This window comes from Glycine max, chromosome 14 (genome assembly GCF_000004515.6).
Source record: "Glycine max cultivar Williams 82 chromosome 14, Glycine_max_v4.0, whole genome shotgun sequence".
In the NCBI taxonomy this organism is placed as follows: Eukaryota; Viridiplantae; Streptophyta; class Magnoliopsida; order Fabales; family Fabaceae; genus Glycine; species Glycine max.
The window spans coordinates 43,595,371-43,610,572 of NC_038250.2; the positions used below are offsets into that span (position 1 = coordinate 43,595,371).

Genomic DNA, 15,202 nt, shown 5'->3' on the forward strand with positions numbered 1-15,202 from the left:
AGCTCAGCGAAGTAATTGCGAAGTTAGCTAGTTTATCTGCGTAATAGTTGCGTTCTCTAAAGATATATATGTGAAGTGACAATTAAACTCGATCCATAGCTCTTGTAAGTTGAATACAACTATTCCAACGGTTAATTACCCAATTGCTAGGGGACAATGTGGATGGATTGAAAAGATGCTACCACCATAGAAGAGTCACATTCTAACCAAAGCTTCCTCCATCCTCTATTGAAGGTTGTCTCAATCGCAATCATGGCTTTATTGATCTCCACATATGCAAAGAGAAGGATATGCCTAAGTGCTGAGCAAAACAACTAAGTGCCACCCATCTAATCTCTAAAGACACCTCCACAGGAAACAACTCTAGGTGAACCCTTGGCAGGCCCATTAATATTGCATTTGACCTAGCCACAAAGGGGAGGGTGTCAGGTAATGAACTTGAATATATGATTTTAATTAGGTGCTTTGCTTACATGACCTACAACTGAAAGCAATTTTAATTTAGAATATTAAAGTCAGAAATACTGCTAGAGTTGCCACCAATTGACAGATCCAGATTTCCTGAGAATAATAAAAAGGATACAATCAAGGAGATAATGCTTTGGTTGTGCAATCACTTATCCTAGATTGATGTTTCTACCGTGCCAAATTCACCAGACAATATTAACTTATATATATATATATATATATATATATATATATATATATATATATATATATATATATATATATATATATATATATTGTGGCATATAGATATATATATTAACAATTTTCCAAAATTCATCGAAACAAAAACTTTAAATAGTTTCTCCATGTATAGAAACTAATAATTATAGTAAAAAAATAAAAGCTATAAATTTTATATATTAAAAGAATTATATTAATGTGAAATTTCTATTACAATATTATTCATAATAATTTAAATATGAATGCTCTTTTTAGTACCAAAAAATTTAATGTTGTTTAATTCATTTTTCTATTAATTTTAATTATATAGTCTTAACAAAATTTGACAGCAACATCTTCATTGTAAGTATAATTTAACAGTTGAATCAATGGATATTAGTGTATTATTATTTTTATATATATATTTTATTAGTATTATTATTTATATTCATTATCAGTGTTATTTTTAATTACTTTACATTTTTTTAGATTAATATATAAAATAAGGCCAATGTCCATTCTTCCGTAATTTTTTACGATTAACAATTTGCAAAAGATCATCAAGCACATAGAATAATTCGTGGGAAGTTATTTTAACTTAACTAATTATTAGAATATATTTGAAAGGAAAAAATTGTAATTTGTAATGATCTTACCCAAATAAAATTATCTAAAAGATGCATGTAGTCCCTAAAAGAACAATTTGCAGAAGAACAAAAAGAAATTAAACTAAAGAGTCTAGCTGATCAGTTATTTAAACAATGGAAATGAATTATTGTAAAAAAAAGTATACTAATATTTGATTTTTACAGATAAAGAAAATCGCCACAAGTCCCTGAGTCTATTTATCAACTCATTTAGTGTCACAATCTTTTTATTTTTTGGTATGCAAGAATCAAACACAAATAGTTTATTATAATTTAGGCATCACAATCTTATTTTTTTTTTTTTTGGTATGTAAGAATCAAAGACAAATAATTTATAAAAATTTAGACATTCTACTATACCAATTGAATCATAGTCTTGTTTGTCACAATTTTATTATCAACATCCTTATATAGGAAGCTAATTAGCGACTATATATTTAGCAATTTTTGGTAAACAGAAAGAGCAAAGCCACCAAAATGGCCATTGAGGGATTCGCCGTTGATGCTTCTTCAGCCAATGGCTTCAACGGCAAGATAACACTCTCAGTTGTCATCACTTGCATCGTCGCAGCATCCAGTGGTCTAATTTTTGGATATGACCTCGGAATTACAGGTATTTTTTTTTTAAAAAAAAATCCTATTAATTTGTTTTAATTAGAATCTATTTAGATAAGCTTTTTATATTTATTAATCTTTCTAAAGCATATATACAAGCATAATACATTTTTCTTGGGTAAACTGGGCATTATAATTTGCTTTGGTAATAAGGGTATGTTTTTAATCCCTAAATCAAAAGCAACAAAGGAAAAGATTAACAAACTAGGTTTGCATATTCATATGTTTGTTGTGAGTTTCTTGTTAATTGTTATGAATTGCTACACCCAAAAGAGAATGATAAACTATAAGAGGAAACGGTGGTGGGGGATTTGCATTTTCCAAGCCTTATAAGTTATAACCTTTGGTGTTTGGTAACCTCAAGTTCACAACAATTGGACCAACTGGTAAACCTCTTTTTATTTTCAATCAGTAATCATCTAAACGTCAAACAGTGGTAATGATGGCAATTAGATCGCTTCTTTTCTTTCACATGCTGAAGCGTTTTTCTTGTTTGTCATTCTTCATCTAGCTAAACGTCAACTCAAGTTTTGTTTTTGCTGAATAACGTCAACTCAAATTAATTTTAGACGCAAGCAATATTTATATTTTGTTTTATATTTCCTGTTTTGGAAAATAAAGAAAAAAACACGTAAGAATATTTTTTTTTATTTTTTATTTATAAAAATGATGTATATATTTATTATTGTTGTTTCTCAACTCTCAATTCACTAATATTTCTATACGATAAAAATAATCCAATTAGTTTCCAAAAATAAAAATTAAATTATAGCAATTTTCAGTTTAATTTTCATATATTGATAGATACTTTCTACCATAAAAATAAATACATACTAAATGTTTTTAATATAAAATAAGTTACAGTAGTATAAAATAATTTATCTACTACAAAAATTATCTAATCATTCACCACCCAAATACTTGCAAAAAAAATATGGTAAAAATATAAGATTCATATGATGATTAGGAAAGAGACTTAATAATAAAAGGCGAAAAAGAAAGGAGAGGAAGCGATGATGAGTTTAAATATCTTTCATTAACATTTTTAACAGATTAATATTTAACAGATTAATTTTAGACGCAAGCAATATTTATATTTTCTATTTTGGAAAATAAAGAAAAAACAACACGTTAGAATAATGTATTTTTATTGTTTTAAAAAATGATATATATATATATATATATATATATATATATATATATATTATTGTTTCTCAAGTCTCAATTCACTAATATTTATATACGATGAAAATAATCCAATTAGTTTCCAGAAATAAAAATTAAATTATAACAATTTTCAGTTTAATTTTCATATATTGCTTGATACTTTCTATCATAAAACTAAATTAAATACATACTAAATATTTTTAATATAAAATAAGTTAGAAATAAAATTAAGTAGTATAAAATAATTTATGTACTACAAAATTATCTAATCATTCACCACCCAAATATTTGTCAAAAAAATATAATTAAAATAAAAGATTGATCTAATGATTTCCAATGATTAGGAAAGAGACCTAAGAATGAAGAAGGAAAAGAAAGGAATGGTTAGTTTAAATATCTCTGATTAACAATTTTAATAAATTAATATTTGTTGATAAGTATAAAAAGTAGATTCTCCTCCGAAAAACTCGTCAACCAAAAATGCTTCCGTATTTGCAGCCATCGAATTTAATCTGGATGGTGAAGCTTTTTCTTGTTTGTCGTTATGCGTGTGTAGACTCAAGTGAGAAGTTATTTCCACGTATTAATCTTTATAGAAATTAATTAAAATAAAGTAAAAAGGATATTTTTAAGAAAAAAAAGTGTAATTAAAAATGTACATGCAAAAATTTCTCACCATGAACGCTTAAATAAAACATTTTCCTTTTACTGTTTTCCTCCCATGTTTCCTGACAAAAGAAACTCAATTTGGGTGAAATTTTAAAAAATTGATTTTGTAAGAAATTAATTTTATAAAATCATTTTTGAAAGAAAGTAATTAATACTTTATTATATTTATCCTAAATGTAATATATTTTTAACTTAATGTAAAGAATATTTTTAGTCACTTATAATCAAACCAAAATTTAGAAGCAAAATCAAATTTACGTATCAAAAACCAAAGATCTATAATTAGTTTGTTTGCTTTGGCACTGCGTCGCGGATCTACATTATTTTTTAATTAGATGCCTTCTATTTTAGCTTCTACGTCGTTTTAGCTTATCTGACATGAACAAGTGCATATATGTGCGTTGCTAGAATATATCTAGACATGTAAAACCGCTATTATATTTGGGTAAATGTTATAAGCTCCAGAATTCCGTTTACAGAAGGAACTCGCCTCTTAATTCTTAGTGCATAAAAACATAAGTTTCAGAGTACTTTGGAACGCATGTTGCAATCAGTTTGGCCGGCTATCCAAACATATACTATATCTCTTACAAAAATAATGTTTGACAAGAGACAAAACTAATTTTAATACTTCTCACTAGAAAACCAAGCATACACGGTTTCCCTTGACTTTAATATGTATTTTTTTAGTCATCATAATATTGGTATTGACCAACTTTAATGATAACTTATCTTTGTTGAAAAATTTAATCATCATCTTAAATGAATTATTTTTTTTTAATTATATTTTTTATATATAAGATTTAGATATGAGATCTTATTCGTCAAAGAGATCTTATCCACTATTGTTTAAGTATTAGACAAACAATGTCTTGGTCCTTGTATATTATAATTATACAATTATGATTCCAGCAACTAAAGTTCGCCTCCACCTTTACAATAAATATTTCTGATATTGCAAGGAGTGTATGGAATCCTGCATATGTGCAGTTAGTACTACGTAATAGTAATAATTAATAAGGCCCCCTTTCTGTTACGAGTCACTGATATAATTTGTTGCAATTAATTTTATTGAAACAATTAACCAAATGTTATCACTTATTTTTTGTAAAAAAAAAAATGCTTTAAAAAGGTTGTCTTTTTTTAATGAAAATTTGGATATGCAATTTCAGGAGGCGTGACTACGATGAAACCATTTCTTGAAAAATTCTTCCCAGCGATATTGATAAAGGCTGCTAGCGCAAAAACAAACATGTATTGTGTGTATGACGATCAGTTGTTGACATTATTTACGTCCTCCCTTTTTCTCGCGGGGCTTGTTTCATCTCTCTTGGCCAGCCACATCACGACGGCGTTGGGTCGGAGAAACACCATGATCTTCGGTGGCTGCATCTTTTTTGCCGGTGGTGCCATTAATGCTGCTGCTGTAAATATTGGTATGCTCATATTGGGTCGTATCTTGCTTGGCATTGGAGTTGGTTTCACTAATCAAGTAAGTAACTGGATTATAATGGATACCAAAATTAGGAACTTATAATTAGACATGGCAAAGAAATTAAACTAGTATCCGTGAATACCCGTCCGAATCCGTTTCGACTTTTATAGGTAATATCTGAGTTGATCGGGTATGAGTTTGGATTTTCTCGGATAACCAAAAGTCGGGCGCCCCACCACTTAAAATTTTTAGAATTTTTGCATAATTTAATCAAAAGGTTTAGAATTTTTATTACTACTTAATTTTATTTTAAATTTTTTATATAATTTAATATTCTTTTCTTAACGATTTTTATAGACACATACATTATAATAAATTTATTGATATACAAGTAGTTAAAAATAAATGTTTAACAATCAATTTATTTTTTCTAAAATCAAATTTTTAATATTTTCTTAAAAAAAAATTATTTTTCTAATTTGAATCAGGTATGGGACGGGGATACCCGATAAATAAATTTTCTTTTCTAACTTTGATGGGTAATATCCGAGTTGATCGGGTATGGGTTTGGATTTTCTCCGATAACCAAAAGTCGAGTACAGATATGGGTATGGAATTATTACATCTGCCCCGATCCCGGACCCGTCCCACCACTTGAAATTTGTAGAATTTTTATTACTAGTTAATTTTATTTTAAAAATTTTACATAATTTAATATTCTTTTCTTAACGATTTTTGTAGACACATGCGTTATAATAAATTTATTAATATACAAGTAGTTAAAAATAAATGTTTAACAATCAATTTATTTTTTCTAAAATCAAATTTTTAATATTTTCTTTTTAAAAAAATTATTTTTCTAAGTTGAATCAGGTACGGGACGAACAGATACCGGGATGAGATAATTAATTTTAACCCCTCAAGTATCAGGTACAAGTATGAAACATGTTGGTGGAGAGTCGGAATCGGAAACTGAGGAGATAATTCTTATTCCTGTCCCGCTTCGTTGCCATGTCTACTTATAATGGATCATAGTGAAAAAAAAGAAAAAATAAGTGCAAGTGTGCAACTGCATTATAATAATTTTGTATGTTTATTCTTTTTAAGAAAAAATAAAAGAGAAAAGAAAAAAGGGTGAACTGCTACTTTAATTTCAGAAAGTGTAATTTATTATAACTTATATATGTTCTTGATAGTATAAAAATGTAATTTAAGTCCTTCAAAATATAATTTGTTTTTCAAGTATAATTTGTTTTTTACTTATTGTTAATTTTTTTTTTTGTTAAAATTAATGTTTCCTATATGTAAGTTTACATGATAGTTGATATATATAAGTGAATGACATGTGACAATGAAATTGTTTTCATTTTGACCTTAATTTATTATTACCCGTTGTCATGTATGCATAAAATTATGAGTGTTATTTACATATACTAATTTAGATCGTATTTATAAGACATATATTTAAAATGATATTTAATTTTTTTTATAAAATTTAATTCATATTATATCTTGTATTAATTATTTTGAATCTAATATATCCTTAATTAAATGAGAGGTTCTAAAGATAAACAATAAGAAAAATATTACTAAAAATGATAATTTTAAAAAAATTAAAATTAAAAATATATCTACTCATATTAACTAAATTAATTACTTTACAGAATTCAGATTAATTAAGTAATTACATTGGATCTTAGGAGGATGAAATGTAGTGGGTTCTAACAAAATTTTGATGTCTTTGTCTCAATGAACACAGGCCACGCCGGTATATCTTTCTGAAATAGCCCCACCCAAATGGCGAGGTGCGTTCAACACAGGCTTCCAATTGTTCAACAACATTGGCGTGGTGGCGGCCAATTGCGTAAACTACGGCACTGCGCGGCTGCCATGGGGGTGGCGCGTGTCCCTCGGTCTTGCCATGGTCCCCGCAACCATCATGACAATGGGTGCCCTCCTAATCCCGGACACTCCAAGCAGCTTAGTAGAGCGCAACCACATAGATCAAGCCAGAAACGCCTTGCGCAAAGTGCGGGGCCCCACTGCTGATGTGGAACCCGAATTGCAACAATTGATTGAATCCTCACAGGTTTCTTTTGTATTTCTTTTTAAGATTAATTAAGTTTTTAAGACTCCTGCTTATGAAAATTTGAATTTTGGTCTCAAAATTAACTTTTTTTAAATTTAATTTTTAAAGGATTTATTGTTATTAAAAATAGTTTTTATTATTAATATTTGTTGTTAAATGATGGAAATTCATCAGATAAGATAAAATAAATGACACGTATATATTATATACATATATATGTCACATTTAAATTTTATTATATTTAAATAAATAATTAAAAATAATATATTATTAAAATGTATGGCGCTCAAGAATTCATCAACAGCAATCACCAATAAAAATATCTACAATATGGATTAACAATTGATTCTTCTCATTTAAAATCATTTATCATTTATGATAATATTCGTAACCAGTAAACAATTCATTTAAACATATTTATAATAACTTTTTTTAAATGATCATTATAACTTAAAAACATTTTTTATAATAAAAAAAATCTTTAAGGATGAAATTTTAAAAAAAAAAATTTAAAAACTAAAAATTCAAAATTTCTATAATCTGAAAACTAAAAACTTAATTAATTATTTTTTATGTTGTTTTTGTCAACTGTAGAATTCAATCCCATTATTTCTTTCTTTCCTTCACTACTAAATTAATCTCCTAACCCTGAATCGTCACAGGTTTCGAAAGCCATGGAACGGGAAAGTTTTGCAGTCATTTTTGAGCACCGGTATAGGCCCCAGTTGGTGATGGCGTTTGCGATTCCGTTGTCTCAGCAACTTTCGGGGATCAACACTGTCGCCTTTTATGCGCCAAACCTGTTTCAGTCTGTGGTAATCGGCAATAACTCGGCGTTGCTTTCGGCTGTTATACTGGGACTCGTCAACCTTGCTTCCACTCTTGTCTCAACTGCTGTTGTTGATCGATTTGGTCGAAGGCTCTTATTCATTGTGGGTGGCATTCAAATGCTACTTTGCATGGTAATTCAATTATTAATTTAATTAAGCTTTTACATTTTTTTTAAACTACTCGTCCACGTATATGTATATAGCTAGAGTAAGTTGAGATTATTAAGCACGTTCATTTAAGTGTTTTTTCTTTAAAAATAATGTTTTTTTTTCTTAAATTCTTTAGAAATTTAATTAATTATTTTTCTAAAAAAGCTTAAATCACTTTTTTAAATACACATAATTACTACTAGACATTTTTCAAACAATTTTTAATTTGAAACTCTATTTAGAAAGAAAAAACCATAGCACTCTATTTTCTTAGGAATGCTTACAATATACTCTCAATCACACACACTCTTATAGTCTAATATAATCTTTTTAATACACCCTTAATTATTGGTTAATATTAATTGAAAACTATAAAATTATAAAAGAAATTCATTAAATAAAAAGTGATAATTACAAAATTTTAAGATTCTTAATAAATTTTAATCAATAAAAGTATGTCTAAAAAAGTATGTTATTAGTATTTATCTTAAAGTATGTTACATTTTAGTTAATTTTTAAATTTTTTATTACCTTTTAGATAAATGTAATTTTTTCTCTCCAAATTCTAGCGGTTTTTGAGACACTAGAATACTATTTTTCAAAATGCTAACTTTTGACTTTTTATATATATTTCTTTTTTTATTCTTGAACATGTTTTAGATTTAGTTTATAATCTTTTCTATATAAGATGAAATTTTATTATCCTTACCCCATTTTTTTTTTACATATATGATAGAGTTTTCTGATTTTTACATTTTTATTTTATATGATATTAACAGTGATATATAATAAATTTATATAGTTTTTGTGGATATTTTATAACTAAAAAGTTAGAGGTGTTTAAAATTAATTTAACACTAAAAATTATAAATACTACAAAATATACTTTTATCAAGAAAATCAAATTAAAATTTATATAAAAACATTACATAAATATGTCTATTTCTATACTTTTGTAATTTTTAATTAACAGATAATTTTATTAAATACTTATTATTATATGAGATAATTTTTCAAGCTAGCAGTTAATATTTTTATTTTTAATTAATTTTTTGGCTAATTTTACTAAATATAACCTTAATATAAAAAAATCCAAATGAACTTTTGCTATATTTATATGTTTGGAATGGTTATATCATTATTAAGAAAAATTATTAGATAGTTTGCATGTCCATGGCCGGTCTTGGCTAATATTTATGCAATCATGTGTCTTACATAGATTAGTTAAAAACTTAAAAGACAAAAGTCAAATGTTAATCATTAATTGCTGGTTAAGAAACTTAAAATAATTTTTTTATTAAAATACAAAAAATCTTTTTTGTACTTATAATTTTATAATAAATTTATTTTTTTAATTCCTTAATCTGTTTTAGCAAGACCCAAACTTCAAATATTCATGACATATAGCTTATGTAGTAATTTCTCCGTTACACAAGTGGGATTACTTACCATATATTTGGCCATAATTAAGGTTGAAATTGATTGCATCAGTTATGTACTTGGTCATTACTAATTATAGATTTGATCATTGTGAAGATTTCGGTGGCTGTTGTGTTGGCAGTGGGGAGTGGTGTTCATGGTACAGACCAAATTTCAAAGGGCAACTCCATTGCTGTGCTGGTGCTATTGTGCTTCTACGCCGCAGGTTTTGCTTGGTCGTTGGGCCCTCTTTGCTGGCTGATTCCAAGTGAGATATTCCCAATGAAGATCAGATCCACGGGACAAAGCATAGCCATTGCTGTGCAGTTCTTGACAACATTTGTTTTATCCCAGACATTCTTGACAATGCTATGCCACTTTAAGTTTGGAGCTTTTCTCTTCTACGCTGGTTGGCTTGTACTCATCACCATCTTTGTTATACTGTTCTTGCCCGAGACCAGAGGCATTTCTTTGGATTCCATGTATGCAATATGGGGCAAACACTGGTATTGGCGCCGGTTTGTTGGTGAAGGACAAGTTATACAACCAAGATAATCTTTCAATGAACTAATTAGTAGTACATGTATATAGGGTTGGTCTTGTTTGTAAGCATGAAAAGAAAATTATCTGCATGAATTCTATCGATGCAAGAAATTCTACTAGATAAACGCTTATCTAATTGTAAAGGGCTTAAATATCTAATTGTAAAGTATGTACAATGTATTGCATGGCTGCACTATTCCAGTCAGGGAATTGCATGTCTATTTTGTAAAGTACACGGCTAAGTAAATTTTATCATTTTAAATTATCTTAGAATTTTTTTTAGGGATTTTGTTATCTTAGTATGTTTAAGTTTGCACTATGTTTTGAATAAGATGTTAATATGCAATGTATTACAATATTTCTATTAATTGAAATTCATTCTATATATGAATACATTGAAAAAGTATAATTTGTATCATGAACATATATCCTGTTCATCCTATAAGTTAATATAGTCTTATACTATATTATTATCATTATCATCATTGAGAAGTCTTAAAAATTACCACCAACTATACTAGTTACATGGAAATTGAAACATTTGATATCATGAATTTAATTTTTGTTTAAAATCTTCAACATGGAAGATGGTTGTTATATTTTGTCAACAAAAATACACCATAGATATACAATTCCATTATATATTTTATTAATGAAATCATATTTTTTGTTGTGTAATTTTTTTGTGCATCCTCTTATTCAATGAAAATATGTTTTTTTTGTATTTTTTATGACTTTAAAATTAATTAGAGATATAATTTATTTTCTTATAAAATAACCAAATTAATTGTGATATAAATATATATTTTTAATTGAAATTAAATTAATTAAGATACAATTTACCATTTTTAACAATAGTTAGTATCATATAGATTGTCTGTTTTAATTAAAATTAAATTAATTAGATAGAAGTTACTATTGATAAACATAACCGAATAGTTATGGTATGAATTACCTTTATTAATAATAATTGAATTAATTATGATACTAATTTGTATCATAATTCATTTTATGACAATTAAAAATGGTAACTTGTGTTCATTAATTCAAATTTAAATAAAAAGTAGTTTATATCACAATTAATTATATTACGGTTAAAAATGTAATGTGTGTTGTCATTAAGATAAATTGTATCATAATTAATCAAGAATAATTAAGGTAATTTAAAAAAAAAGCAACTTATATATACAATTAATTACAATTTTTTCCATAAAAATTTAACAAAATAGAAATACATTGTGAGACGAAGTGTAAAACAATTACCCAACGTTTCCATTGTATATTTTATTTTTTTGCACTACTTTTTACTTTTTTACATAACAGAAATATGATTTTGTTAAATATTTTATCATTGAGATCGTATTTTTGTGAAAAGAATAATTTTGGATAAACAAAATTTGAAGCACACGTGGCGGTATAAATAGAAAATACGGGGATAAGAATAGCAGCTCTTAAGGTACTTTAACACGTTAGAAGGTGAATGAAAATAAATAAATAAAATTGTGTACTGTGTACTTGTTGAATTTGAATGTGCGTGTGATTTATTTATATGCTCAAATGTACAGAGTTGTCAATTCTAGGGCTAAAACTTCCTGCAGTGTCACTATTGTTTTATTGTTTTGTGTACTTTTTATTACTTTCCCAAAAGTTTATTCTGAAATTTGATAGGTAGTGCAGGAAGTAATAATAGGAAAGCAGGAAACAACACCCCAATTCTAATCATCCCACTGGATTAGGTAACATAATTTCAAGTTAGGTTGAGCTGGGCCTCCGATCTAGCTGGAACTTTGGTGAGATGTAGACCCAATGGATCAGTCCATTAGCTGCTTTTGGAATTTTCTATTATTCTAACGTGATTTAATTTTATAAAATAATTATATTAATTATTTATTATTAGTAGATTTTATTTTATGTGATTAAATTAAGTGTATCCGTTAAACTACGAAATAAGATAATATGAGTTTAAATGAGTAGATGTCAGTGTTAATCTATTAAGGAATAATCTTATTAAGTTAACACATTATAAAAAGATTATGATTTCTAATATATTGAGTCGTGACACATAATTTTTCTTTTTTCCAAGAATTACAAAGGTCTCATTAAGGAATAAAGAGTCTCTGGTCGAAAAAGAACCATAAAGTGGTTGGTTGTTCATGATTCAACAAATTTTGAAGAATCCTTTGATCTAGAACAAACCACATATCTATATATTTTATCTAATCATTGATAATCAAATATATTGTAGATCCTAGGACCTTTTGGTAAATTATGCTAAGTTATAGACTTATGAATTTTTTTAACTTTTGCCTAAAGAATAAGGATTAAAGATAAAAGATATTTTAAAGTTTTTATTTATAATTTGAATCAGATCCAAGGATATAAGGAACAATTATTTAACGTACCTTTATTGTAAGACTTATATATGCCTTACATAGGCTTGAGCTGGTGTCTGTTATATGTGTTTTACACGTGCATAATTTGGAGTTTTTCATTTTGATTTATAATAAGGTATAATGTTCTATGCACTACTAAAAAAAAAGCTTTTTATGATGCACCTTCGAGGTCGGTCGCAATATGACTGTCGTAGTAGGCAGGGCGGTGACATTTATGTAAATATTTTACATTTTCAACGATGTTTTCATGTAAGACCATTTTAGAAAGCTAGGCTAGGGCATTTTTGCAATTATGAGGAAATTTACTAAGATGGTGTATATGAAACACCGTCATTGAAATCGTCAAATACAAAGACGGGTTTCAATATGCACCGTCGTTAACATTAGTTTATAAAATCATTTTTGTTGTGCCACACTAGGTCTTCCTCGAAGTCCCTCTCTGTGAAAATTGTTCTTCGATTTGAAAAATTCCTCGTGAGTGACTTTCTGAGAAGCTTCGAAAAATTCCCGCGCTAGGTCTCACTGCACCTTCACCTCCGTACCTTCACTGTCGCAACACCCCCCTGAGCTCTGCGTGGCATGTGGGTGACTATCTGAGAACCCTGAGGTCGGATTGGCACTGACACTATTCTCGAAGGTAACCTCGACCTCGTACCACATGTTAGAAGAGTTCGGTGTGGTGGCTTTTGAGATATTGTATTTAACTAATATTGTAGAATTGTAACTTTTCAGGAACTTCTAAATTCATCACTTCCTCTCTCGGTTCATATGCTAGGTTCGGACCCTCGTTGTATTTTGCGGCAAGTACATTTCTCGCTTTCCATATTCGTCTCTTCCATCTCTAAGGTTTTTTGTTTCATCATATATAGGGTTTTTGCTTGAATTTGTGTTTCTATTTTGATTTCATTGATTTGTCTTTCCATTTTGTTTTCATTGATTTGGGTTAACGTTTTGATTTCATTGATTTGTTGATTGAAGTGTTTGATATCTATTTTTTTTTCTTTTTACGTATCTAAGAGTATGGAGTTAAATCCAACAAAGTTAGAAGCTAATATTAGATTTCCAAGCCCAACTGAAGGTTTTACTGATTAGTAAAACCAACTTACAAAAATGAGTTCTTACATCAACAGCCACACTGACAAAGTGGTTGTATCCGAAATTGGAAAGGGCCATTGTTTTGTCTAGGACTTGTTTTTTTCATTAGTAGCTTTTAAGACTAACTTTAAGTCTTCAATGTGGGCATCATAGCTTTGACTTTCAGGTTCGATGTTTAGTACATTTTGATAGGCTTCTCTGCCATTTTTTAATACAAATATTGATGGATCCCATGTCAAGGACGTAGACAACATACATACCACTGAAAAAATGCTCACTGCAACATTAAGTGGAACGACCTAGCTAGTGTTAGAACTTAGAAGAGTTGAACAAAATACTGATGCATTTAGAACATCAAACGAATAATGAATTTCACGATTCAAAAGAAATTACCCAAAGTCACTCTTTTGAAGATAGTCCCTTTGAGTGGTACACACTGCACAACATAAGGAGTTGTTCATATGCTACACTAAGCTGAACTGTGCACGAAATGACCATCACAAATGATATGTCTTACTTATCTGGGCTCAAGAGGAACAATTATTGTGTGATCACGATGTTTATAAACTCAATCAACCATAAGCCTTTGAATAATATAAAAATAATATTAACATAGATTTCAATATAGTTTTTATTATTATTAATTAGATATTAACTATTTTAACATGCTTCTGATTGAATGTGCCTATAAATCCAATGTTCACGCAAAAACTACCTAGAGGTTTAGAGGCTATACATAGAAAACCTAACCAACATTTAATAGAGTGTCATGAGGAACATTGAAGATCACACTATTTTCCCTGCATATCTTCCTTAGAAATGCATATATATAATCAACAACTATTTTCTTGTGGAATCTTGAATCCCTCCTTGCCCTCAGAATTGTGTTTCCAAGAATGAGAACCACCCCAGCATCCCTGCAGTTGTTTGCATCTTTTCCACTTGTTTGCACCAGATTAAAAATTCAACAAACTCGATCAACAAGCATCCACTGCTGTCTTCATGCAGATTTCAAATTTGTTGTTTCTAACTTGACATGCTGCTTGAGTGGTTGAGGTAATTAACAAGCATCTTAATTTTTTTGCCTCAAATACTAAGCCTGGATTATTTACTCACAACCTTCTTTTAAAGCATTTGTAGGTGGGTAATCTGTTGTGAGTTGATTGGATGATAGTTGATAGTTTTAGATAATTGTTTTAGAAAGAAGACTATGTCATTGATTTCTTGGATGATCAATTACAACATACCAATTGCCTATTTATAGGCTCAAGTCACCAACCTCTCAATGGTGGTGAATGTTTCTACATTACTTTAGGTCTTTCTAGAGTTTTCATGATAGATTAGTATCATGATAGTTCTAGATTCTTCTATCTTATACATACACTTATAGTTCTAGATTATTCTACCATATTTATACATATTATAGTTCTAGATTGTTCTATCATATTCATACACACTATATTTCTAGGATATTCTACCAT

General features: G+C 28.3%; 1 protein-coding gene across 1 annotated transcript; it reads left to right on the forward strand.

Annotated features, from left to right (window-relative positions):
• The first annotated feature begins 1,793 nt into the window (after nt 1-1,793).
• On the forward strand, nt 1,794-10,454 carry LOC100790450 (sugar transport protein 5). The gene is made up of 5 exons (XM_014766627.2): nt 1,794-1,929; nt 4,940-5,259; nt 6,962-7,291; nt 7,954-8,253; nt 9,808-10,454. Exons 1-5 carry the CDS (start codon nt 1,794-1,796, stop codon nt 10,243-10,245), a joined length of 1,524 nt encoding a protein of 507 aa, XP_014622113.1. The 3' UTR covers nt 10,246-10,454.
• The last annotated feature ends 4,748 nt before the right edge of the window (nt 10,455-15,202 follow it).